The following is a 27,287-nucleotide window of genomic DNA, read 5'->3' on the forward strand; positions in this document are numbered from 1 at the left end:
TCATGTTCTATAATGTTTTGATGCAGACAGTTTATCTGCCAGGGCATCGAACTACTTCTGCTGATGCCAAGGTTCCATTGAACTAAAAGTCATTACAAAATCTGTGTCAGTATCTTCCCGAGTTGTGGAAGTTTGTGTATGCTCCATTCACAAAGTTATGGAGAATAAATACTGGTTTTGTAATTATTAAGGCACTAGTTACATCAGTCTCAATAGCTTTTTTTGCAACTCTCTCCACTTTGATTACATTATGCCAAGCACACATTCAACAGTTCAGCGATCTCTCCAAAGATTGTAGTCGTACACTTGACATTCACATGCTTTATTTCTTTGTTGATAGTCCTCAGGGTCAACGTACTGCATTGTTATACTGGCTGAAAAATGGGAGATGGAAGTTCAACACCGACTACTGTAAATGATGTAGCTGACAGTTGCGTTTCACATTTCTTTACTTGCACTGTTCACAGCCCTCCAATATTACACAGTTATATAGCCAGTTCACTATTGGTAAATGTTGATAACCCTCATCAATAGGTTGCAGGAAAACATCAGCATACTGCTACAATAGTATGCTGTTTAACATCCATCAGCAGTAAAAACCAAACAACATAGTTTACAGTTCTTGCAGAATAATACGGTACGTGAGACACTGTTTCTCAAATAAATTGAACAGACACTGTCATTGTTTTAACACATGGCCTATTTGTGTTACACTAATTGCACTGTAAAGTTGATGCATTGTTTCCAGAATGAGATTTTCACTCTGCAGCGGAGTGTGCGCTGATAAGAAACTTCCTGGCAGATTAAAACTGTGTGCCGGAACGAGACTCGAACTTGGGACCTTTGCCTTTCGCAGGCAAGTGCCCTACCATCTGAGCTACACAAGCACGACTCACGCCCCATCCCCACAGCTTTACTTCTGCCAGTACCTCGTCTCCTACCTTCCAAACTTTACAGAAGCTCAAAGGAGAGCTTCTGTAAAGTTTGGAAGGTAGGAGACAAGGTAATGGCAGAAGTAAAGCTGTGAGGACAGGGCGTGAGTTGTGCTTGGGTAGCTCAGATGGTAGGGCACTTGCCCGCGAAAGGCAAAGGTCCCGAGTTCGAGTTTCAGTCCAGCACACAGTTTTAATCTGCCAGAAAGTTTGATGCATTGTTTTTACTTGAAACAGTTCATAATTCCCCTCTCAAAATTGGCTGTAGATTGACTGTCTCGGGACCAATAATCGGTCCTTTATTTATCCACTTGATAAACATCAAACACTGTTTGATGTTTAAGTTACAGAAATTAAAATTAAAACATAACTCATTCAATTAACTGAATACATCGAAAAATTCCTTCTTTTTAATAGTTTCTTCTTCCACAAAGGTTACGCCAATTTTTTTAAAAAAATGAACCTGATAATTATTTTGGAATTAATTAAGGGTTGGCTTTGCTAATATGTTTTCAAATAGAGCCAAATAAGTACTTCACAAATCCTAGTAGTTCTTCTTCCAAATGTTTATCATTAGTACAGAATTTATATTTGTTTATAAGTCAGCAATAGAATCTAAGTCACGAAACAGTTACTGATTTCACCCTATTACAAAGGGAAATAACAAGGGATGGTCAAAATAAATTAAAATCCACAAACCCAATCATCCTGGCCGACACATTGTAGCTGGTTACTAAGCCCCCACAGAACGTATCTCTGCCTACGTAGATCAACACCTTCAACCCATTACATGCAGTCTCCCATCCTTCATCAAAGACACCAACCACTTTCTAGAACGCCTGGAATCCTTACCCAATCTGTTACCCCCGGAAACCATCCTTGTAACCATTGATGCCAATTCCTTATACACAAATATTCTGCACGTCCAGGGCCTCGCTGCGATGGAGCACTTCCTTTCACGCCGATCACCTGCCACCCTACTTAAAACCTCTTTCCTCATCACCTTAGCCAGCTTCATCCTGACCCACAACTTCTTCACTTTTGAAGGCCAGACATACCAACAATTAAAGGGAACAGCCATGGGTACCAGGATGGACCCCTCATACGCCAACCTATTCATGGGTCGCTTAGAGGAAGTCTTCTTGGTTACCCAGGCCTGCCAACCCAAAGTTTGGTACAGATTTATTGATGACATCTTCATGATCTGGACTCACAGTGAAGAAGAACTTCAGAATTTCCTCTCCAACCTCAACTCCTTTGGTTCCATCAGATTCACCTGGTCCTACTCCAAATCCCATGCCACTTTCCTTGACGTTGACCTCCACCTGTCCAATGGCCAGCTTCACACGTCCGTCCACATCAAACCCACCAACAAGCAACAGTACCTCCATTATGACAGCTGCCACCCATTCCACATCAAACGGTCCCTTCCGTACAGCCTAGGTCTTCGTGGCAAACGAATCTGCTCCAGTCCGGAATCCCTGAACCATTACACCAACAACCTGACAACAGCTTTCGCATCTCGCAACTACCCTCCCGACCTGGTACAGAAGCAAATAACCAGAGCCACTTCATCATCCCCTCGAACCCAGAATCCCCCACAGAAGAACCACAAAAGTGCCCCACTTGTGACAGGATACTTTCCGGGACTGGGCCAGACTCTGAATGTGGCTCTCCAGCAGGGATACGACTTCCTCAAATCCTGCCCTGAAATTAGATCCATCCTTCATGAAATCCTCCCCACTCCACCAAGAGTGTCTTTCCGCCGTCCACCTAACCTTTGTAACCTGTTAGTTCATCCCTATAAAATCCCCAAACCACCTTACCTACCCTCTGGCTCCTACCCTTGTAACCGCCCCCGGTGTAAAACCTGTCCCATGCACCCTCCCACCACCACCTACTTCAGTCGTGTAACCCGGAAGGTGTACACGATCAAAGGCAGAGCCACATGTGAAAGCACCCACGTGATTTACCAACTGACCTGCCTACACTGTGATGCATTCTATGTGGGAATGACCAGCAACAAACTGTCCATTCGCATGAATGGACACAGGCAGACAGTGTTTGTTGGTAATGAGGATCACCCTGTGGCTAAACATGCCTTAGTGCACGGCCAGCACATCTTGGCGCAGTGTTACACCGTCCGGGTTATCTGGATACTTCCCACCAACACCAACCTATCCGAACTCTGGAGATGGTAACTTGCTCTTCAATATATCCTCTCTTCCCGTTACCCACCAGGCCTCAATCTCCGCTAATTTCAAGTTGCCGCCACTCATACCTCACCTGTCATTCAACATCATCTTTGCCTCTTCACTTCCGCCTCGACTGACATCTCTGCCCAAACTCTTTGTCTTTAAATATGTCTGCTTGTGTCTGTCTGTATATGTGTGTGTGTGTGTGTGTGTGTGTGTGTGTGTGTGTGTGTGTGTGTGCGCGCGCGCGCGCGCGCGCTAGAGAGTGTATACCTGTCCTTTTTTCCCCCCAAGGTAAGTCTTTCCGCTCCCGGGATTGGAATGACTCCTTACCCTCTCCCTTAAAACCCACATCCTTTCGTCTTTCCCTCTCCTTCCCTCTTTCCTGATGAGGCAACAGTTTGTTGCGAAAGCTTGAATTGTGTGTGTGTGTTTGTGTTTGTTTGTGTGTCTATCGACCTGCCAGCGCTTTCGTTCGGTCAGTCACATCATCTTTGTTTTTGGATATAAGAAATTAATTACGTACACAAAACTAAGCACAAAATTAGACCTGATGCTATATTCCTTAAGACGGAGAGCCAACCTTTCTCTTTTATGGAAATGCAGATTATACTCATGCATGTTAATGGTAAATAGTCAAAAATGAAAATTAAATGAATTTAAGGAAGCAGATGGCAAAACAAGAGAGGAAGTAAGGAGATCCCAGCTTGCTTCATCACGCACTCTTTTCCTCTCATCAGAATTTCTGTCTGGAAAGGTTTTCATCAAGCAGTACAATAGGAGATAAACATCATCCCAATTAAAACAAGGGGAGTTGTGATATTTGTTCCCAGAATGGGTCATTCCACAGTGATTGAGGTGATCCCAGTCTAGTAGTTGAAACCATGTTGAAGTTCAGAAGTTGCTCGAGTTACATTTTTGCCCTTCTGTGATAATGTCAGTGGCAACAAGTTCACAGTTCACTTTTACAACAGCTTCAAGTAAAATGGAGAAGTATTGTTTGTAGTTGTAATACAAACATCCACTGTCATGTGGACTTTTTACCTCCAGGTTTCCCATTTATTGCACTGATGCAGTTCGGAAAATTCCATTTCACAAAAAAGTCACTGGAAAGCTTTAACCAATGCTTGGTGGTAGGGGCTGGCAATCTTTCAATAAGTCCAAGAATATTTGATGTTTCCTTCAGCCACTGCTGAACATAACCATAAAAGTTTCATAAAGTAATGAGTTTGTATATTATGCTGCCTGGAAATTTGTTTTCTTTATGTGCACGTGTTCTGGAGTGGATGGATGCAGCATATCTGCAGGTCGGGATGATGACAGCAATCTTTACGTTTCATGGTACAAGTGTTTGGGCAGTTTATTCCAAGTCATCAAATCCCGCCTTGTAGATATGGTGCGCACCATGGAAAAAGAGCTGCTGTGACAAGTGCAATGTCTCTAGAACAGCAGAAACTGTTTTGGATGTCATTTCTTTTACTTTAGCTGTTATTCAAGTGAGAATGAATGTCGGAAGATTAATATCAAATGAAATTGTGTTGATACAGCTCATTTGTCTGGAAATATTATGTGAAGTGTTTGAGTATTGAAACAAATTGGTCACTATATTGATGTTAAAGAATACAGCCTCTAAATCATTTCTTGGAAGACCGATTTATGAAAAAACTACTTAGCTTCCAGCACAGAAGAAGTTGCAGAAAGAAAATCAAATCTATGCATGATTATTTTGACTTGGCAATTTATATACAGGATGTCAGAATCATTAATCAACAGGGACTGGAAATTTATTTATGAATATATAGTGTCAAATAATCTACAGACTGGGCAGAGCACCTCACTGTGACAGTAGACGTCAAGTTATCAAAAATACCCTACCTTTCAATGAAATTTGAATAAATAAATAATATTTATAATTCTGTTCTATCAAAATCAAGTTATGGTATTTTGTCCAAAGCATGATTTGATGCAGTTCTCGTCATTAATCTGCCCTGTGCACGTCCTTTATCTCTCTGAATAACTAAATCAACCTACATTGATTTGAATCTGTATCTGTATTCAACACTTTCTCTTCCCTTACAATTTTTAACCCTATACAACCCTTTATTACCAAATTTATACCTTGATGCATCAAAATGTGTCCTATTAACAGTCCATTCTATTAGCTATGCCATAAATTTCTGTTTCTCCCAATGCAATGCAATTGCACCTCAATAGTTATTCAATCTACCCATCCAATCTTAGCATTCTTCTGTAGCATGAAATTTCAAAAGCTTCTGTTCTATTCTTGTGCTACTGTATTGCTCACTTTTCACTTTTGTACACAGCTACTCTCCAGACAAATAGCTCCAGAAAAAAAGCTTCAGTTTATAACTGATGCTAACAAAACTCTCTTTCTCTCAAATGAGTTCCTTGATGGTGCTAGCCTGCAGTTTATATCCTCTCACCTTCAACCATCATGTTAATTTTGCTTCCCAAACAACAAAATGATGTGCTACTTTTCCCCTCATCAAACATGTACTTTGCTGTCGGTGGTGAGGTTTGCGTGCCTCAGCGATACAGATGGCCACACTGTAGGTGCAACCACAATGGAGGGTTATCTGTTGAGAGGCCAGACAAATCCACGGTTCTTGAAGCGGGCAGCAGCCTTTTCAGTAGCTGCAGGGGCAATAGTTTTCACACTACAAAGAAGTGTTGACAGATCAACAACATAATGTCTCAGAAGAGAACTTTGAAGTTACAGTGATTCTTTATTTTGAAAAACTCCTTAAGTGTATGGTTGTAGGTATTTTTCTTTGTCATCATCTTGGTCCACACTCCATGTACCTCTCCTTTGGCCTTCCCAGTCTTCTTCAGCCTATTTGATTATAATTTCTGACTGTCAGGTAGTCTGCCATTATTCATTCCATCAATATGTTCACTCTATTTTCTTTTGGTTGTCTTCCATTTTATTTACCAAGAGGCTGGTATAGCCTGAAGAGGTCAGAGCTTTAAAACCTAAGGAAACACCCCTGCGATCTCTTAGCATCTCTGCCATGAAATCGAACTCCTGTGTCCACAATGGTGAGCACTGCAGGGCCCCCAGGAAATACACTCTGAATGGTGTGTAGCTAACAGGACAGGGTGAAAGGCATGTTCTTGACGCCTTAAAACTGGGCACTCCAGCTGAGTGGGAACAAGCAGATCTGGAGGCCACGAGGTGGTAGCCCAGCCCCACCATCAAACTCACCTTGCACAGTGCCTGTGATACAGGCGTGATATTTTCTCAGTGCAAGTTCTCAAACAAACCTCGGAATTTTACAAGATGCATACAGTAAGAAACAGTGACCATACAATGGAATTAAACAATTTAACTGATTACATTTTATATAAATGTTTCCTTTTTTAGTCAATAATGTGTAATGTTCATCTCAATAAACATAATGTAATTTTTTGTTCACAACATAACTCTCTACAACAATGAAATATGACAAAACTAAAGAACATGTCGTTCTTGAAAAATAAGCCAGAAGAAAATAACACAAAAACTTGGCAAAACCTAACACAGAAATTGGCGATAAAAGAAAATGATTTTCTCCTGTCTCTACGTACAAGCATAGAAAAGTTGTAGAAATTGTATGATCGAGGTACTGAACTGCAAATAAAGTAAATAAATAAAAATGTGGTATCTTTGTCAACTACTTTGAGAAAGAACTTGATTGGTCTGAAAGAACTTCATGGGTCTGAAACACTTAACATTTCTGTTAAAGAATGTAACTTAAATTTGGATGAAATGATCATCAGGCAGATCATGTAGTTTCTTTTTTTCCCCGTTCAACAAATTCTACTTTTTTGAGAATTACAATACTTTTTTGTATACATTGTGGCCATATACACATTTTACATGTGTATCAGTAACTCTCTAGGTCTCTTACCAAGATGCACTGTCTTGTGCAAACTTAAATACATACATATATTGTACCTGTCTTGACGTTTCATAACTTTTTTTAAAAAACTACATTGTTTTCAGCCACCACATAGGTGTACATGTTGGATAATATGGGATACTCATATCTACATGTTTCCGATGTTAATATGATGAAATCATTATAAAATTCTCAATATTTTCATTTAACCTAACATCTTTTATGAATTTCAAACATGTACATCTTTTTTGTATAAAATGCACTCATGGACAGAGATTTTACACAATTACTCATTAGATGCTGCTATCTTGTTCATGATGACCTATTTGGCAAACATAAGTAACAAACTGACTATCTGAATGCATTTATTTTGTAACATAACCAATAATTGATGGATAATATTTTTCTTCATTCTACTGAACCTATGAATTTTAATCGAAGTCCAGTGTGCCACAGCAAAATGGTTTATTTTTCATGTTTTTAATTTATTTATTTTTTACAAAGATTGCAACACCATAGCAATTACTTGCACAAACATAACTATGGAGAATGTAGAGCTAAATCAGTTAATCTCCATATTTCTCCTCAGTTTAGAAAACTGTACATCCAAATTTATTACTGAAACTCAAAACATTACAAAAATATAAATCTGAAAAATTATCTATAGATGATACAATACACACACTGTGAAGTTAAAGATGTACAGGATGGATTAGTTCATGTAATATTATTGAAAGCACTGTATACAAATGCAAATTGCCCATTCAATAAAATCTTGCTATCAATGATGGCTAACTGTGTGATCTGTTTAGTGAAACACACACAGTTTATGCCCATACACCCCTCATCATAAGATCGTCGTCATCCTCATCACCACCTGCTGCACCCTCCGTAAATCTGTCCATATCTTCACCCGTTTCATAATCGGCTCCCACAGCACATGCAAGCAGCGCTTGCACATTACGTTGCTCCCCTGCTCCAAATATATATCCATTTGCTTTGTCCACAGCATTTTTTACTTTGAGAATACTCTGTCTGTCTCCAATATTCATGGGTATGAATGATACCAAACTGAAATCTTCAACTAATGAAACTATTGCAGCATTTAATTTTTTGTATCTGAAACAAAGATAATTTCTAGTTGTTTGTTTACAAAATGAGCTTAAATTAAAAAAAAAAAAAATACAAGTACAATCATCTTAGCAACTACTAATAGTTATGTGCACAGATGTGACCCATATAGGAACAAGGTGTGCTAATACAGTTATTAGTAATTGTTTACTGTACAACAAAATCTGGTATTACAATGAATTAGTAGTCCTCAGGACGATAGATCCAGGCATCCTGCAGCTCTTTAAATAAATTTTATGATGCAATCAAATAAACACACTACTATTGAATTATTAATCAAATATCAATTCTTACTTTTTTGTGAATGGATCTTCATCCAAACAGTCCAGTAAATACTTGAGATCAAGGACATCTGTGTAAAAATCCAATCCAAAATGTAACTTGCTGCTGTACTTTGAAAGAAGGTCTATTTTTGACAGAACGTTAATATGTGGCAACGCTAGTTGCAACATTGCTGACAAGGAGAGTAGCAATGCTGAGATAAACTTCCCTATGAAGACAGAAAGTGAGGAAAGTTTAATGTTTCACTGGCACAAATGGTCCCTATCTCTTTCTTTTATACACAAGTTTGTTCTGCTCACCTGGATCATTACAGTAATGACAGTCTACAAGATGGACAGCACACAGATGAACACCATATTTCTCTAGTTTTTCTGTAATATTTTTCATTGAATTATGATGAGTGTATAATTCAACCTGAAAATAAGAACACTATATTCTTTACTGAAACCAGAACAAAAAATTTTGCTGACAGGTGACAATAATCCAGGTTCATAATGTACAGGATGTTCCAAGAGAAAGGCAGCATTCATTCAGGGATATGACAGGAATGATCATAAAGCCCACATTTACTAGACTTTTTTGCTTTACATAATCATTCCTGTCATACCCCTGAATACTAACCATTCCTCTTGGGGCATAGCATATTTGCTGGCAGTTGCCTTCCATTCAATAATGCAATAGCATGCAAATACACAGTAGTATCTATTTGACATCATTTCTCATATTTTGAACCATTCGATAAACACATCCACGGCGGTGTGATGAGTATGAGTTATCGGATGTTATTAGTACATCAATCCCCAGAAAATGATACAAAAGAGGTAATGGTGATAAAGCAGATGGCATGTCATTGTGAGGAGGTTATGTCTGCAACCAAGTCCAAGAGCTAGCCACACCACCAAGTCGGGTCCCTGGATGGCGGTCTCAAAGGCCGTGTGGTTCCCTCTGAAACAGAGAGCTGCTGCTGAATATACTGAATTGATGGAGCTATGCCCCTAAAACATCTCCTCCAATAGGAGCTAGTCATGAATAAACTGAACGAGTGACGTGCATGGCCACCTCCTGTACTGGGAGACGGAGTGGGGGGGGGGGGGGGGGGAGGTCGGGGTGTAGCTACCAAACTTATTGAATAGATGGCTCTGGATGGGAACCCAGGTGACAAACCTGTTGCAGAATATGACTATGGCATACTCCTACTCCCCTCTTACACTGACAGCAAGGAAGGTAATGCTAAAATTACAAGGAAGAAAAATAAGAAGGTGTTCCCTGGCATTTTTCTTTCATCTGGAGGAACAAAGGGTTCCCAGGCATTAAGCTGTGGTCCTTGTACTGCATGAAAATAATAACTGACTTGAGGCTGTAATAAAAATGGCAGTGAAAACAGAGTCGAAGACTGTGCAAAAAGATATGTGAAATTTAATAGGGCAAAGAGCCCCAGGGATATAAGCTTCTACAACAGCTGTAGCTATCGTTTAGTGCAATATTTTGACTCATAAATCAGATGTTGTCATAGAAGGCATATTCTTATACTTTAACATAGTAGTGTTAACAGTATGTGTTATCTGCCATGATCTGTGTCAGGGATTGTGTTAGCAATAATTAATGCAATAAATGTAATAAATATGGGAATTTGACAAGAAGGTGTTAAAACCACAACAACTTCACAGTAGCACCTAGGCTGGTCTTCCTGTTTGGAGATACTTTTATGTCTGAACCTACTGATTTTGTTGGGACATGTGTTATATCTACATCTGTGTACACATTCTGCAAACCATCCTGTGGTGCATGGTGGATGGTACTATGTACCACTAATAGTCATGCTTATCTTCACGGGCCTTATGTATGTCGGTGGCAGGAGGACCATTCTACAGTCAACTTCAAATGCTACATCTCTAAATTTTCTCAATAGCACTTTATGAAAAGAAATCCTTCCAGGGATTCACATTTGAGTTCACGAAGTATCTCCAAATACTCGCAGGCTGACTGAACCTACCAGTAACAAATTTAGCAGCCTGCCTCTGAACTGCTTCAATGTCTTCATTTAATGTGACCTGGTGGTGATCCCAAACACACTAGCAACATACAAAAGAATGGGTCTCACTAGCGTTCTATATGCAATCTCCTTTACAGAGGAACCACATTTCCTTAAAATTCTTCCAACAAATCTTAGCTGATCATTCACCTTCCGTATGCCATCCTTATGAGCTCACTCAATTTCCTATTACTTTGCAGTGATACACCTACATATTTAATCAATATGGCTTTGTCAAGCAGCACACTGCTAATCCCGTATTTGAGAATTACAGGACTGTTTTCTCTACTCATCTGAATTAACTTACATTTTTCTACATTTAGAGTAAGCTGCCATTCATCACATGAACTAGAAATTTTGTCTAGATCATCTTGTATCCTCATACAGGCACTCAATGACAATGCCTTCCCATACAGTGTCATCAGCAAACAGAGATTCCCGCTCACCCTGTTTGTCAATTCATTTATGTATCTAGAGAATGCAAACTAGCTCTGCAGATGATGAAGAAATTGATGAAATGTATGACGACATAAAAGAAATTATTCAGGTAGTGAAGGGAGACGAAAATTTAATAGTCATGGGTGACTGGAATTCGAGTGCAGGAAAAGGCAGAGAAGGAAACATAGTAGGTGAATATGGATTAAGGCTAAGAAATGAAAGAGGAAGCGGTCTGGTAGAATTTTGCACAGAGCATAACTTAATCACAGCTAACACTTGGTTCCAGAATCATAAAAGAAGGTTGTATACATGGAAGAATCCCGGAGATACTAAAAGGTATCAGATAGATTATATAATAGTAAGACAGAGATTTAGGAACCAGGTTTTAAATTGTAAGACATTTCCAGGGGCAGATGTGGACTCTGACCACAATCTATTGGTTATGAACTGCAGATTAAAATTGAAGAAACTGCAAAAAGGTGGGAATTTAAGGAGATAGGACCTGGATAAACTGTCTAAACCAGAGGTTGTACCGAGTTTCAGGGAGAGCATAAGGGAACAACTGACAGCAGTGGGGGAAAGAAGTACAGTAGAAGAAGAATGGGTAGCTCTGAGGGATGAAGTAGTGAAGGCAGCAGAGGATCAAGTAGGTAAAAAGACGAGGGCTAGTAGAAATCCTTGGGTAACAGAAGAAATATTGAATTTAATTGATGAAAGGAGAAAATATAAAAATGCAGTAAATGAAGCAGGCAAAAAGAAATACAAACGTCTCAAAAATGAGATCGACAGGAAGTGCAAAATGGCTAATCAGGGATGGCTAGAGGATAAATGTAAGGATGTAGAGGCTTATCTCACTAGAGGTAAGACAGATACTGCCTACAGGAAAATTAAAGAGACCTTTGGAGAAAAGAGAACCACTTGTATGAATATTAAGAGCTCAGATGGAAACCCAGTTCTAAGCAAAGAAGGGAAAGCAGAAAGGTGGAAGGAGTATATAGAGAGTCTATACAACGGCGATGTACTTGAGGACAATATTATAGAAATGGAAGAGGATGTAGATGAAGATGAAATGGGAGATATGATACTGTGTGAAGAGTTTGACAGAGCACTGAAAGACCTGAGTTGAAACAAGGCCCAAGGAGTAGACAACATTCCATTAGAACTACTGACGGCCTTGGGAGAGCCAGTCCTGACAAAAGTCTACCATCTGGTGAGCAAGATGTATGAGAAAGGCGAAATACCCTCATACTTCAAGAAGAATATAATAATTCCAATCCTAAAGAAAGCAGGTGTTGACAGATGTGAAAATTACCGAACTATCAGTTTAATAAGTCATGGCGGCAAAGTACTAACGCGAATTCTTTACAGGCGAATGGAAAAACTAGTAGAAGCCGACCTAGGGGGAAGATCAGTTTGGATTCCGTAGAAATATTGGAACACGTGAGGCAATACTGACCCTACGACTTATCTTAGAAGATAGACTAAGGGAAGGCAAACCTACATTTCTAGCATTTGTAGACTTAGAGAAAGCTTTCGACAATCTTGACTGGAACACTCTCTTTCAAATTCTGAAGGTGGCAGGGGTAAAATACAGGGAGCGAAAGGCTATTTACAATTTGTATAGAAACCAAATGGCAGTTATAAGAGTTGAGGGGCATGAAAGGGAAGCAGTGGTTGGGAAGGGAGTGAGACAGGGTTGTAGCCTTTCCCCGATGTTATTCAATCTGTATATTGAGCAAGCAATGAAGGAAACAAAAGAAAAATTCGGAGTAGGTATTAAAATCCATGGAGAAGAAATAAAAACTTTGAAGTTCGCCGATGACATTGTAATTCTGTCAGAGACAGCAAAGGACTTGGAAGAGGAGTTGAACGGAATGGACAGTGTCTTGAAAGGAGGATATAAGATGAACATCAACAAAAGCAAAACGAGGATAATGGAATGTAGTCAAATTAAGTCGGGTGATGCTGAGGGAATTAGATTAGGAAATGAGACGCTTAAAGTAGTAAAGGAGTTTTGCTATTTGGGGAGCAAAATAACTGATGATGGTCAAAGTAGAGAAGATATAAAATGTAGACTGGCAATGGCAAGGAAAGCGTTTATGAAGAAGAGAAATTTGTTAACATCGAGTATAGATTTAAGTGTCAGGAAGTTGTTTCTGAAAGTATTTGTATGGAGTGTAGCCATGTATGGAAGTGAAACATGGACGATAAATAGTTTGGACAGGAAGAGAATAGAAGCTTTCGAAATGTGGTGCTACAGAAGAATGCTGAAGATTAGATGGGTAGATCACATAACTAACGAGTAGGTATTGAATAGGACTGGGGAGAAGAGGAGTTTGTGGCACAACTTGACTAGAAGAAGGGATCGGTTGGTAGGACATGTTCTGAGACATCGAGGGATCACCAATTTAGTATTGGAGGGCAGCGTGGAGGGTAAAAATCGTAGAGTGAGACCAAGAGATGAATACACTAAGCAGATTCAGAAGGATGTAGGTTGCAGTAGGTACTGGGAGATGAAGAAACGTGCACAGGATAGGGTAGCATGGAGAGCTGCATCAAACCAGTCTCAGGACTGAAGACCACAACAACAACATCTAGAGAATAAGAGCAGTCATATCACTCTTCCCTAGAACACTCCTGACAGTGCTTTATTTGACTGTTCCTCGTAGCGTGCTTTCTTGAGCACCATATATATCCATTTACATCCATACTCTACAGACTACTGTATGGACACAAGCCTATCTGGGACTCTTGGCATACCGATCATCTCAATCTCTTCATGATGGATAGCACCGGTGCAATTATTTTTAGAAACTAGTCCTCTGTTTCAACTAATTTACCTTTTTTCCTCCTCCTCCCTCCTCTCTCTGACGACGATGATGATGATGATGATGATAAATCAGCACCAAGTATCTAAAAGTAGCATGTCTAATACATGAAGAGGATGTAGATAAAAACTGATAAAATATTACCTCAGAGTGAGTAGGTATTTGAATTACCCTTCCACAGAAATTACATTAAAATGTTGGGTTGAATCTTCATATCTTTAGCTATTATGATCTAATAATATTCAAAATAAAGTCAAAATTTATTGTCTAAATAAGTTCTCCGTATAATTCTTTGAACTCTTGACAGAATGTGTGAACCATGTACATCCAAAGGATATCTTCTTATTTCTCCTCTTTAATGACCGTGTTTTTGGTGTGATAAACTAAAATTTATGTCACCAGACTATGCGAAGAATATAGTTTTGCTTCACCTGCTGCAAATAGTTTTGCTTCACCTGCTGCAAGTAATCCACTCAACTAGTGGTGTGAACAGATGCATGGTAAACGTTCCAGGCAAAAAGCGAAATGCCAGCACAATTAGTGAGCAGGAATGAGCCAGCAGCATAAATGAGGCTGCAGCATAAATTCAACACGACACCTAGTGAATGGCAAGATGTGATGTGCCAGCAGCACTGCTGCAGCATAAACACATTCAAATACAGGTCTATAAATCTGCAGCCAAGACCATCACAGAATCAACACAGTCTTTGGATGAAACCTTCCACTCTGCTCCAAATCAAAGGACCCCAATCTACTCTGGGAATGATGCTGCTAACTGTAAGCTGTTTTTGCACCCCATGAATGATGCCAGCAGTCTTCACCAACTCTGCCAGCTGCCTGTACAAACTGAGGGTGGCCTAGAACCCAAGTGACAGACGTCATCAGTGATGATGAGAGCCACAACCTGCAGACAGCTGCACCCAACATGCTCAACAGTTGCAGGCAGGGCCTCCCCCACATCTCTGATGAGGGCCCCAGGCAGAAATACCGAGTGCACATTCGTTTGCCAATCCTCCCATTTATGCAGAAAGCAGTGGCACAGATGTCTTTTTCAGCTCTGGGGGCTGGAAGTGTACACAGTTCCACCACAAAGGCTGCCTAGGTTGATTTATGATGACATCACTATATATTCAAAGGAAGACAATGGGGGCTCCTGTTTTGTAGCAGTTGTATAACTGCACTGAGATGTCATACACTAAGGGGAAAGCATTTTAGTGTTGCCTAGAGACTACTGAAAGATGTACTGCACACAAGAGCAGCTTTGGTGGAAGGAGTTCTGATGTAGGTCTAATATTCACTAGGAAGAGCACAGTATTCAAAGAAACTATTACTGACATATGCAAACCCAAATTTTTCGCCACACTCTTGAGACATCTGTACAACAATACATACAAAAAGATGTAATGGTGTTAGCAGCTTTAACCCTTTAACTGCTCTGGACGTGTTAAGGCGCACACCTTTGTACCTGTCCCTGTGTGCTCTGAACGTGTTTACACATGCCACCAGTCCTTCTACCTGGTACTGTGAATGTGTGTACGCGTAGTCACGTTCAGAGTACCGGGTAGAAGGACTTGTGGCATGCGTAAACACGTCCAGAGCACACAGGGGCAGGTACAAAGGCACGTGCGTTAACACGTCCAGAGCAGTTAAAGGGTTAATTCTGCAAGAAGGTGACAACATCCAATAAAGTTTCATTGTAATTGAGTTGGGTATTGGAGGTTGAGGGTAGCAAAGATGAAAGAGAAACAGACTGGTCCGCAGTCTGATCTTGTGCCACCTGTATAGTAGGTAAGCTGTGCATATTAATAGGTATATCTACCACTGGTAGGTTATCTGTATTGCTGCGTATTATTACATATTTTCTAAATATGTATATCTCATTTGATCTCCCTCTGTTTTCCCTCATTTCTCTTCTCTTCAGGATGTTTTGAGTCTTGCAAGGGTCTCCAAGACCTTATTTCTGGATTGATAATAAACTGGGCTGCCCAATGACCTGGTATTTGAGTTTCTTGTTTCATTTGAGTAGAGCTAATTTGATAGTCTACCAGTTTGCAGAAGAGTGTGTGTAATGGGAAGTTCTCGTCTCCTGTGATGCCAATCAGGATCCAAAGTATCTTGCTGTAGCAGCAGATGGGTATCTGCTGCTGACATATAGCTAGTGTACAAGGGAGGTAACTGCCCCTCTCTCTCAGATGATAGATGGGCCTAGCAGTCTGTTTTTGGATCAAGGTAAGAGGTATGCCTATTATAGTGGTTGTGAAGCTTGGTGTGACTGCAACTGGAGAAAGCCATCCATATTTTTGATGTCCTCTAACATAAGTAAGGCAATCCAGTATTTGCTGAAAATTAGACCTGAACAATTTGGGCACTGGTGTGGTTGTCGACAGGTAAATGGCATTTGGGTGCTCATGACATTACTTCAGATAGGTCTTGAGGTACACCAGGTAGCCGTATGGCAAAATCGGTACAAAAGCCCACATGTGTGATTGAATCTACACAGTAATTCTGCTTCTCTATACTACAACTTTCATCTTCTCAGGAAGGGTGTTCCCTTACAACGTCAATATTAAAGTTGGTGTGACCATCCAGTTACACTTTCTGAATGCGGTGAACATAATGGCATTTCCCAACGCTCTTAGTTTGCCTGGAATTTTTTATCTGTTTGGATTAGTATATCTCGGTGAAAAAAAAGATCTTCTGGGTCCTGTTTGGACTTATGTTGGGAGAGATTTTAACAGGTATATCTCCCTATGGTAAAACAAGCATAGGCTTGTAACTGTATTTCAGTGGCTGCCTTAATCATTATATGGGGGTGTATCATAATTAATGGTGCAAATGCATACAGTTGAAACTACACAATACTAGAAGCAAACATGTCTCAGTAAACATAGGGTCGAAAATGCATACCTTAAGAGCTACGAGCACTTTTTCATTTCCGATACTGTGAAACAAATCTCTTCTTCTGCAAGCTCTTTGCTTTCCATATTTTGGGAAGTGACAATATGGACCAAAACAAGAAAAAAATGTCCAATAAACATGTGCTCTAAAATGCATACCTTGAAAGTTATGAGCATTTGTTCATTAGAAGAGTTATGTTTCAAAGTAGTAAAGGTGAAAAAGTGCTCATAGCTCTTAACGTATGCATTTTAGAGCATATGTTTACTGGAAATTTTTTTCTTGTTTTGGTCCATATTGCCACTTCCCAAAATATGGAAAGCAAAGAGCTTGCAGTAGAAGAGATTTGTTTCACAGTATCGAAGATGAAAAATTGCTCGTAACTTTTAACGTGTGCATTTTTGACCCTACGTTTACTGAGACTTGTGTTTCTAGTATCGTGTACTTTCAACTGTACGGGTTTACGCCATTAATTATGATACACTCTGTAGATTCACCTCTCATTTCTTCAAGAGAAGCAACCTTTCCAACTTTAACTTCTATCTACTCATCAAAGAAGTGTGGTTTGCTCTCTGTGAGAGTAAGTCCACCTACTTTGGTAAATTGCTCAAACCCTGTTTCCCAGCTTGTCCTCCTTCTGAAGGTAAGTAATTAATCTTTGATTCCTGTCTGCAGAGGTGGTCAAACCAGCTCAACCACTTTTGTGAGATAAGTTTCATATATTCTATGTGCAAAATATTTCCCATGGTACCACTTACTCTGCTCGAGCGCTCACCCTTTGATCTTGCATCCTGTCGAAGCAGGGTTGGTTGGTTGGTTTGGGGTATAAAGGGATCAAACTACAGGGTCGTAAGTCCCTTTTTCCTGATGCAACCAAGCACAAGGTACAAAAACACCCAAAGTATGCCTGAGAAAGTAAAAGGGGGAAAAGGAATAGTGAACCACACCTAAAAAGAAAACGAATGGATCGAACACAAAACAGGGAAAACATACACCACAAGGAAAATCAGAAGGAGGTATTAAAACCATAGAGTAGATGGTCTGGGCTGGCTGATCACAATAGTAAAAAGAGGATGAGCCAGCCAACACATTACAATGTCCACCCCAAAAAGACAATGCGAGTTGAACATATGTAGGGAAAGATGACCACCAAGACAAACAAATGCAAAGAAATTGCAACAGAGTTAAAATGGAGGGAGGGTGGCGGCCTCAGAGAGAAGGCTATATGCTCACCCTTATATGGTACGGTAAAAAACCCTAATGAATAAAACATAAAACTAAATCTGCTGTTGAGGCATTGTCACTCAACACCAAAGGTAGGGTGCTGAGAAAGTTAAAAGTCTGCCGCAGAGGGGCTAAAAGTGGGCAGTACAGCAACATATGGATGACAGTCATATGCGAGCCACAGTGACATCGAGGTGGGTCCTCGTGACAGAGGAGGTAGCCATGTGTTAGCCACGTATGGCCCATGTGGAGCTGGCAAAGAAACACAAGAGTCACTGCGAGAGGTCCATATGGAGGACTTTCACACATTCGTAGTCTCCTTAATGACACATAGTTTGTTGTGCATACTGATATTACGCCATTCCATCTCCCAAAGCTGAAAAACACTGTGGCGTAATAATGATCACAGGTCAGTTATGGAGATGCCGATCTCCAGAAGCGGTTTCCGTGTTGCTTGTTTGGCCAGCCCGTCGGCAAGTTCATTTCATGGTATTCCGATGTGGTCTGGGGTCCACACAACACCACACAATGAGTGGACCATTCCAGGGCATAGATGGACTCCTGGACAGTCGCCACCAAAGGATGGCGGGGGTAGCACTGGTTGACAGTTTGTAGGCTGCTCAAGGAGTCTGTACAGAGAAGAAACGATTTGACAGGGCATGAGCGGATGCGGTCAAGAGCATGAGAAATGGCCGCCAGCTCTGCAGTGAAAACACTGCAGCCATCTGGCAAGGAGTGCTGTTAAATATGTCCTCCATGAACACACGTGAAGCCAACGTGACCATCAGCCATCAGATGCAAACTGCAATCGTAAGCCCTGACCTGGGCCTCCAATGCAGGAGATGAACTGCCGTGGGTGGGAAAAGGAGATGGTAATTCGGATGCTCAGAAGAACTACAAATGTGTGCAACATAACTGGCGAGCAGTTGTGCACGCCTAACCTTCAATGGAGGGACTTCGGACTCCACCAGGACACTGGTCACCGGACATATCTTAAAGGCTCCTGTTGCCAGTCAAATGCCACAATGGTGCACCGGGTCGAGTAAATGCAATGCTGAGGGCGCAGCCGAACCATAAACCAGACGAATCATAAACCAGACTCCCATAGTCAAGGCGGGACTGAAGAGCTGCAGCAGCGTAGAGCGATCTGCACCCCAGTTGGTGTTGCTCACGCAGCAGAGGGCACTGAGGTGCTGCCACTACTTCTGCTTCAGCCGACGAAGATGAGGAAGCCACGTCTATCAGGCGAAATCCAGTCCTAAGACTTGGTATGTCTCCACTACCACGAGCGTATCGTTACGAGGCGTGTTTTTTAAGTAAATACCGTTTTGCCACACCGCAGTGCTGCGGTCGGCGTTCTGCGCACACGCACTGGGTACCTACATCTGTTGTCTACGCACTGACACCATTACAGTCTTATTCTTCCTTGGTTACGTTGTGTACTGAGTGTTTAAGATGCCTCCAATAATCATGAGTCCCGCCGACTGTGAAGTACGGGCTGTTATAAGATTTCTTAGTGATAAAGGCCTAAAATCGATCAATATTCATGAGATCTGTGCAGTTTACGGAGAAAACATTATGAGTGATAGAATGGTAAAAAAAGTGGGTGAGAGCATTTAAAGATGGTCGCACAAATGTGCACGATGAACAACAGAGTGGGTGTCCTTCGGTCATTAATGAAAGTTTGGTGCAGGAAGTGGACAATAAGGTGAGAGAAAACAGATGTTTTACGATTTCCTCCTTGTGGGATGACTTTCCTAATGTTTCTCATAGTGTTTTGTATGGCATTGTGACCGAGCACTTGAATTACCAAAATTGTGCACGTGTTGGATACCAAAAAGGTTGACACGTCCAAAAAACCAAACATTTAGACAGTGCATTTACTTTCCTTGAGCGATACCACGACATTGATGATTTCTTAAGCCAAATTGTTACGGGCAATGAAACATGGGTGGCCTACGTCACACCAGAATGAAGGCAACAGTCCATGGAATGGCAGCATTCAGATTCACCCAAAAAAATGAAGTTTAAGCAAACAATTTCTGCCCAGGAAATCATGTGCACAGTTTTTTGGGACAGAAAAGGAGTATTGCTTGTGGAATTTCTGCCTCGTAATGAGACAATCAATGCAGCAGCTTACTGTAAGACATTGCACAATCTGCAACGTTCAATTCAGAACAAAAGACATGGCAAGTTGAGCAAGGGCACCGTTTTGCAGGAAGACAATGCCCGTCTGCATGTGGCGAATCAGACCAAAGATCTCATCACATCTTTTCGATGGGAAACTCTAGATTATCCTCCGTACAGTCCCGATCTTGCGCCCAGTGACTACCATCTGTTCCTGCACTTGAAGAAACACCTGGGCGGTCAGCATCTTCAAGACGATGACGGAGTCAAAACAGTGGTGATGCAGTGGTTAACAAGTCAGGCGGCAGACTTCTATGAGGAGGGTATTCAAAAACTGGTACAACGTTATGACAAGTGCCTCAATATTGACGGAAATTATGTAGAAAAGTAGAGTAAGGTACAGGCTTTCATGTAAAAATAAAATTATTGAGATATCTTAGCACGTCTTTTTAATTTCAAAACTGTACTTAATTAAAAAAACACGCCTAGTATTTAGGTAAGGTTCTGGTTCCAGACAAACGGCACGACTCCGACAGAAGTGCATGACACACGACTTCACTGGGGGTCTAGAGTCCATGACTGCACCTTGTGGATGGCTCCCTGTAGGTACTGCTCAGCAACACCAGTACTGGAGGAGCAGTACAAAATGTAGAACTCGTCTGCGTACAGAGGTGGTGAGACGGACGGCCCGACAGCTGCTGCTAGACCGTTAATGGCCACTTAGAGATACACTCAATACAGAGCCCTGCGGGACCCCATTCTCCTGGATATGGGGGCAACTATGGGAGACACCAACTTGGACATGGAAAGTATGGAGCGATAGGAAATTTTGGATAAAAATTGGGAGTGGCAAGGATATGATGTCGTCAGGTCATGTCTCAAAGCTTATGTGCAAGGACACTGTGATGTTCAGTGAAGGAGAGGGCTTTCCTTTCCATTAATCATTTGAGAGTGGGGGATAATTCTCCGATGCAGAGGCTTGAGCATAGTGCTCAGCAAAGTGCTCGGCAATTGTGTATGTGTCGGTAGGTAACACACATCATTGATGTTAATGCCAGTGACACCTTTCGGGGTCTGGTACCCACAAACATGTCTGATCTGACGTATGGTACCCAATGGCCAAGACGTACCTCTCCCAACATTCCTGTTTCCGTCTTTTTATGAGCTGTCGAACGCGGGCACGGAGCTGTTTAAAAGCTATTAGTGCTCTAGGGAAGGGTGCCACTTATGTTGCTGTAGAGCTCACCCATGCTCTTTAATGGCCTCAGCAATTTCCGGTGACCACCAAGTTACTGACTACTGCCGGGGGCACCATAAAGAACAAGGGATCGTGTTTTCAACCGCAGAAATGATTGTTCTAGAGACCTGCTCAACTACCACATCGATGGTACTATGTGGAGGAGATTCAAAGGTGACAACAGAGGTGAAAGCTTCCCAGTCTGCCATGTTTAAAGCCCATCTTGGCAGACGTCTTGGGGAATGGTGTGGGGAGACTGACAGGAAGATACGAAAAGTGGTCACTACCACACAAGTCATCGTGGGCTCTCCAATGGACAGATGGGAGAAATTCTGGGCTCCAGAGGGATAATCTATGGCCGAGTGAGTGCCATGAGCCACACTGAAATGTGTGGGGGCCCCAATATTTAAGAGGCAGAGGTTGAGTTGAAACAGGAAAGTTTCAACATCTCTATCTTGGCCAGTAACCACGGTGCCACCCCACAAGAGGACATGGATGCTAAAATCTGCCAAAAGTAGGAAAGGTTTAGGGAGTTGATTAATCAGTGCACCCAATGCGTTCAGGGGTACTGCACCATCTGGAGGAAGATATCCTGACAGCCACAGCTTCAAGAGGGGTTTGAAGGGGCACAGGTTCACTGCATACCGAGTTCAGGACATAGACACAAACTTCACCTGACACTTGATTATAGTTGCTACGGTTCTTGTGATATCCCCTATATCCACAAAGGGCAGGGGTCTGCATTGCCGGGAACCAGGTTTCCTGGAGTGCAACGTAGAAAGCAGGTGTAAAGCTTAATGTTGCTGTAGCTCAGCCAGGTGATGGAAAAAACCACAGCAATTCCACTAGAGGATGACATTAACGTGAGGCTGGGTAGGCATGAAGAAAGCAAGGAGGCAGGTTACACCTCAGGGTCACCTGCTGCCACCGACTGAGTATTTGTACCAATTCCTATTGTGGATGAGGCATCAGTGAGATCCAGGTACTCAGGGGCGCTAAGATCTCCACCTCATCCTCAGGTGCAGAACTGGTAGGGAGAGGTGGTTTTGGGGCCACCATAACCGGAGGGTCCTTTTTCTTAGCAGACTTCTTTGTTTGCTTCTCTTTAGGGACTTGCTGGGAGGACTTCTCCGAAGTAGCTTCTGGCACAGAGGAAGACCGTGAAGCTCTTCGTCCAGCAGCTTTTGGCTCCTTTAGCCACTGGCGAGTGTCCGCTGTGGTATTAGTGGAGACTTTGGGAGAGAGGGCCCGAAGGGACCCCTTCCACACAAGAGGAGCTGGAGGAGGCCGTTGCTTCTCCGACTGGGGGGAGGGGACCAATGTCCCCAGCGTTTGGGGGTGCTGGGGGGGGGGGGGGGGGGCGCTTGCTCCCGAAGTAGGTTTGCGGCACAGTGTGTGGTATGACTGGTACTTATGATGGCAATGGTAATGTAGCTGCAGCACATGTGGACGTCAACCGAAAGGGGTGTAATCATTCAAATTTACGTTTAGCCTCTTGGTAAGTCAACCAATCCAGGGTCTTGTACGCCATGATTTTCCGCTCCTTTTGAAGTACTGTGCAGTCTGGTGAGCAGGGGGAGTACTGCTCTACACAGTTGATACAAGTGGGTTGATACAAGTGGGAGGAGGCACCCAGGGAGTATCTGGATGTAGTGGACGTTCGCAGTCTCGATTTATGGCGTTGGAAGTGCCTGAATTACCAGCACTTACAGTTCCGCATAGGGGGAGGGACGTATGGTTCAACGTCACAGCGCTAAACCATCACCTTGACCTTTTCAGGTAATGAATCACCCTCAAAGGCCAAGATGAAGGAACCGGTAGCAACCATTTTGTCTTTGGGTCCCCTGCAAACATGCCAGATGAAATGAACACCCCACCATTCTAGACTGGTGCGGAGCTCGTTGTCAGACTGCAAGAGGAGGTCGTGATGGAAAATAATCCCCTGGGCCATGTTGAGGTTTTTATGGGGAGTGACGGAAACACGAATATCACCCAGCCAGTCACAAGTAAAACACCCGTGATTGGGCTGGGGATGCTGTCTGAATCAAGATTGCACTGCTTCTCATCTTGGACAGCGCTGTCACTTCCCCAAACGTATCCTCAAGATGTTCAACAAAAAACTGAGGTTTCGTAGGTAGAAAGGAGTCCCCGTCCATTCTGCTATAGACTAAATACTGAGGCAAATATGGCTCTCTTCGTTCTGTAGGCCTACGTTCCTCCCGTCAGCAGTGTACTCGATCTTGCCAGTCTTAGACACTGCTGGTGCCATACGGTCACCAGCAAGAGATGACTTAGTCCACTTCTTGAGGGTCATCTGCCCTGATGCCACCCACTCCGATCAGGGGCTCTCCCCATGGACGCCACCCAGCCACAGCAAACACCATCTGGTATGATGGCCGCTCCTGGAAGTCCTGATGCCCCAGGAAGACAGGCATCTACTCTTGGCTTACATTGGGAGTTTACAGCTCAGTTATCAGCAGTGTGATCCCTGTGTTGTCAGGAGGCTATCACCAAATGGGTACATGACAGCCCCACCACAATGGACTGGCTACCGTGCTGGATATTGTGAGCAGAGAAATCCAATACTGTCATGGGAATGAAAGAGGACAGGAAACAACTGAAGAAGATGAAATACCCCAGAAAAGTGTCCTCGCGCAAATAGTTGAATTGCAGGTGGAGATGCAAAGCCATGACAAGAGATCCAGGAGATCAAATCTAAGGGCACTATGGATAACTCATGCACCACGTAAGGCATCCTCCCCCGTATGGCCCACACTTCTATAGATTTTGGAAAGTGGCAGGTCAAACCATAAAATGGGACCTGAACTTGCAGGGCCGAGAAGTGAGAGACTCCTTTTAGTCGCATCTTACAACAGGGTGTATACATGGACAAGGAAAAAAATTCCCGGATTTCCCAGATGAAAATACACTTTTTCCTTGTTAAGTGACAGTATACTTTTCCTCGGCATTGTAAAACTTCTCAATTCTTTGATTGTTTATGGTTTTATACACTGACTTAGAATTACCCGGCACTTTAGAAAATGAAACTCAGGGGAAAAAACACGATTCTGAAAGATCTTTGATGTGCAGCAACATGTACGCTGCATATTTTCGTGTTACGATAGCATAAATTCGAATTCCACCAAACACCGTAAGTTACTTTCAAGCATTGACATCCAGACTGCGACGCACTTTCGTGAGCCAGCCATAGCTCGTGTAAAGTGATCTCGCCAGCTGATGACAGCGTAGGACACATGATGTAGTCAGCCAATAGCAAAATCACTCTTAAGTAGCGCGAACACACAAATAAGGAAAGTTAATGATTTAAATTAACATACATATTGTTGCTACAAGAAAAGCAAAGCTTTCACATATAATATTGGTCTTGAAAATTAATAAGCTGCAAGAGAAGCTAAGCTTCCACATATAATGTTGATCCCTTTTACGTGTGTTACACTTTAACATACATCACATAAATGTGCCAATAAAATTTTTAATAACGACGTAAATGTCTGATCTTCTGGGCTAGAAATTCTTCTACATGGTCGTCCTCAAAGAGTTGATTTTTAAATGAGAGTCAAACGATCTGCGATTTAAGAAATTCGTCGTACATTCTCGCACATAGTTCATCTTGCATAAAACGAAATTAACTTTCAAAGTAACGCTTTTCAAACCACCATTTGCAATATTTTGCTGTGACCTGTTACAAATAGGTTCGGTTTAGCAGTTGTCAGAGAAAGCCAAGTAACAGGTGTCACTGCACTTGCGCAGCTACGATGACGCAGGAAGGCCGTATGTTCATACGTTGTTGTTGTTGTTGTTGTGGTCTTCAGTCCTGAGACTGGTTTGATGCAGCTCTCCATGCTACTCTATCCTGTGCAAGCTTCTTCATCTCCCAGTACCTACTGCAACCTACATCCTTCTGAATCTGCTTAGTGTATTCATCTCTTGTTCTCCCTCTACGATTTTTACCCTCCACACTGCCCTCCAATGCTAAATTTGTGATCCCTTGATGCCTCAAAACATGTCCTACCAACCGATCCCTTCTTCTAGTCAAGTTGTGCCACAAACTTCTCTTCTCCCCAATCCTATTCAATACCTCCTCATTAGTTACGTGATCTACCCACCTTATCTTCAGCATTCTTCTGTAGCACCACATTTCGAAAGCTTCTATGCTCTTCTTGTCCAAACTGGTTATCGTCCATGTTTCACTTCCATACATGGCTACACTCCATACAAATACTTTCAGAAACGACTTCCTGACACTTAAATCTATACTCGATGTTAACAAATTTCTCTTCTTCATAAACGATTTCCTTGCCATTGCCAGTCTACATTTTATATCCTCTCTACTTTGACCATCATCAGTTATTTTACTCCCCAAATAGCAAAACTCCTTTACTACTTTAAGTGTCTCATTTCCTAATCTAATCCCCTCAGCATCACCCGATTTAATTTGACTACATTCCATTATCCTCGTTTTGCTTTTGTTGATGTTCATCTTATATCCTCCTTTCAAGACACTGTCCATTCCGTTCAACTGCTCTTCAAAGTCCTTTGCTGTCTCTGACAGAATTACAATGTCATCGGCGAACCTCAAAGTTTTTACTTCTTCTCCATGAATTTTAATACCTACTCCAAATCTTTCTTTTGTTTCCTTTACTGCTTGCTCAATATACAGATTGAATAACATCGGGGAGAGGCTACAACCCTGTCTCACTCCTTTCCCAACCACTGCTTCCCTTTCATGCCCCTCGACTCTTATAACTGCCATCTGGTTTCTGTACAAATTGTAAATAGCCTTTCGCTCCCTGTATTTTACCCCTGCCACCTTCAGAATTTGAAAGAGAGTATTCCAGTTAACGTTGTCAAAAGCTTTCTCTAAGTCTACAAATGCTAGAAATGTAGGTTTGCCTTTTCTTAATCTTTCTTCTAAGATAAGTCGTAAGGTTAGTATTGCCTCACGTGTTCCAACATTTCTACGGAATCCAAACTGATCTTCCCCGAGGTCCGCTTCTACCAGTTTTTCCATTCGTCTGTAAAGAATTCGCGTTAGTATTTTGCAGCTGTGACTTATTAAACTGATAGTTCAGTATACAACATTAAAAGATCTTGCATTAAAACGAATCTAATGTAAACAGCTGTCACGCCACGCTCATCGGAGGCAATTTGTTGTTAAGAAGCATTGCATAGTCTTCCTAAAGTCTTTGACACACTTTGCTGTTGGCAGACGGTTGTATGAGCACTGTGTTTTGTTGTATACAGCGCATTTCCTTTGCGACTTAAGTTCTATTTTCTTTCTTTTTTTTTTTTTTTTTTTTTTTCCCCTCCTCTCGTTCATGTTTTGTTCCTGCATTATTATTCTGCAGAAGCGGGATACAGTAATATTCTTTGTTAGAGTATTTGTTCTTACCAGTCAAAATCCCAAAAATTTAACTGAAAACTAAAACAATGAAAAATTTCCGGAATTCCAAAAGAATTCCCAGGTTTTTCCCGGTTTTCTCCCGGATGAAAAAATTTCCGGGTTTTTCCCGGATCTCCCAGTTGTCCCGGGTCGTATACACCCTGTACAACAGGCGGGGATACCTCGGGCCTATTCTAACCACAGACCCGCAGGGGGAATGAACAGCTGACAGGTGTTTTACTTATGCCTCAATATTCTATTTAATGATGGCATCTCTGCTTGAAGACCGTTTTTGGTTTCAGGAAGTGAAAACCAGCAAATACCTTTTGTCAAACAACTTAACAGCAGTGGGGAAGTTGTATGAATCACGGATATGCACGGTTGATCCAAGAGCTGTTACCTAACCACATCATAAAAGCTGCAGTAAATGTCCATATAACAAGGAACACTGTGTTATCTTATGCCATGGATCTTCTAAGGTGGCCTTCCCCAAATGGTGTGCACAACATTCAATATTTGTAGCACCACATTCAGTCTTACTCAAAGTGAGAACAATGTATTTAGAACCCAAGAAATTGAGAGCAATGTAGTTAGAACCTAAGGAATAGCAACAGATCAATGTCAAGACACTGGTGTCATTAGAGTGTGTGTGTGTGTGTG

General features: G+C 41.9%; 1 protein-coding gene across 2 annotated transcripts in view; it reads right to left on the bottom strand.

Moving 5' to 3' along the window:
• Window positions 1–7,607: 7,607 nt before the first annotated feature.
• Window positions 7,608–27,287, bottom strand: part of LOC126262545 (GPN-loop GTPase 2) — a 30,198-nt gene continuing 10,518 nt past the window's right edge. For both annotated transcript variants that reach the window (XM_049959229.1, XM_049959230.1), the window contains exons 4-6: window positions 8,742–8,856; window positions 8,455–8,650; window positions 7,608–8,148 (exon numbers count right to left, since the gene is read on the bottom strand). In XM_049959229.1, coding sequence (XP_049815186.1) covers window positions 7,857–8,148; window positions 8,455–8,650; window positions 8,742–8,856 — 603 coding nt within the window. In that variant the 3' untranslated portion in view covers window positions 7,608–7,856. The remainder of the gene's footprint in view (window positions 8,149–8,454; window positions 8,651–8,741; window positions 8,857–27,287) is intronic.

The sequence above is a fragment of the Schistocerca nitens genome, chromosome 6, assembly GCF_023898315.1.
Source record: "Schistocerca nitens isolate TAMUIC-IGC-003100 chromosome 6, iqSchNite1.1, whole genome shotgun sequence".
In the NCBI taxonomy this organism is placed as follows: Eukaryota; Metazoa; Arthropoda; class Insecta; order Orthoptera; family Acrididae; genus Schistocerca; species Schistocerca nitens.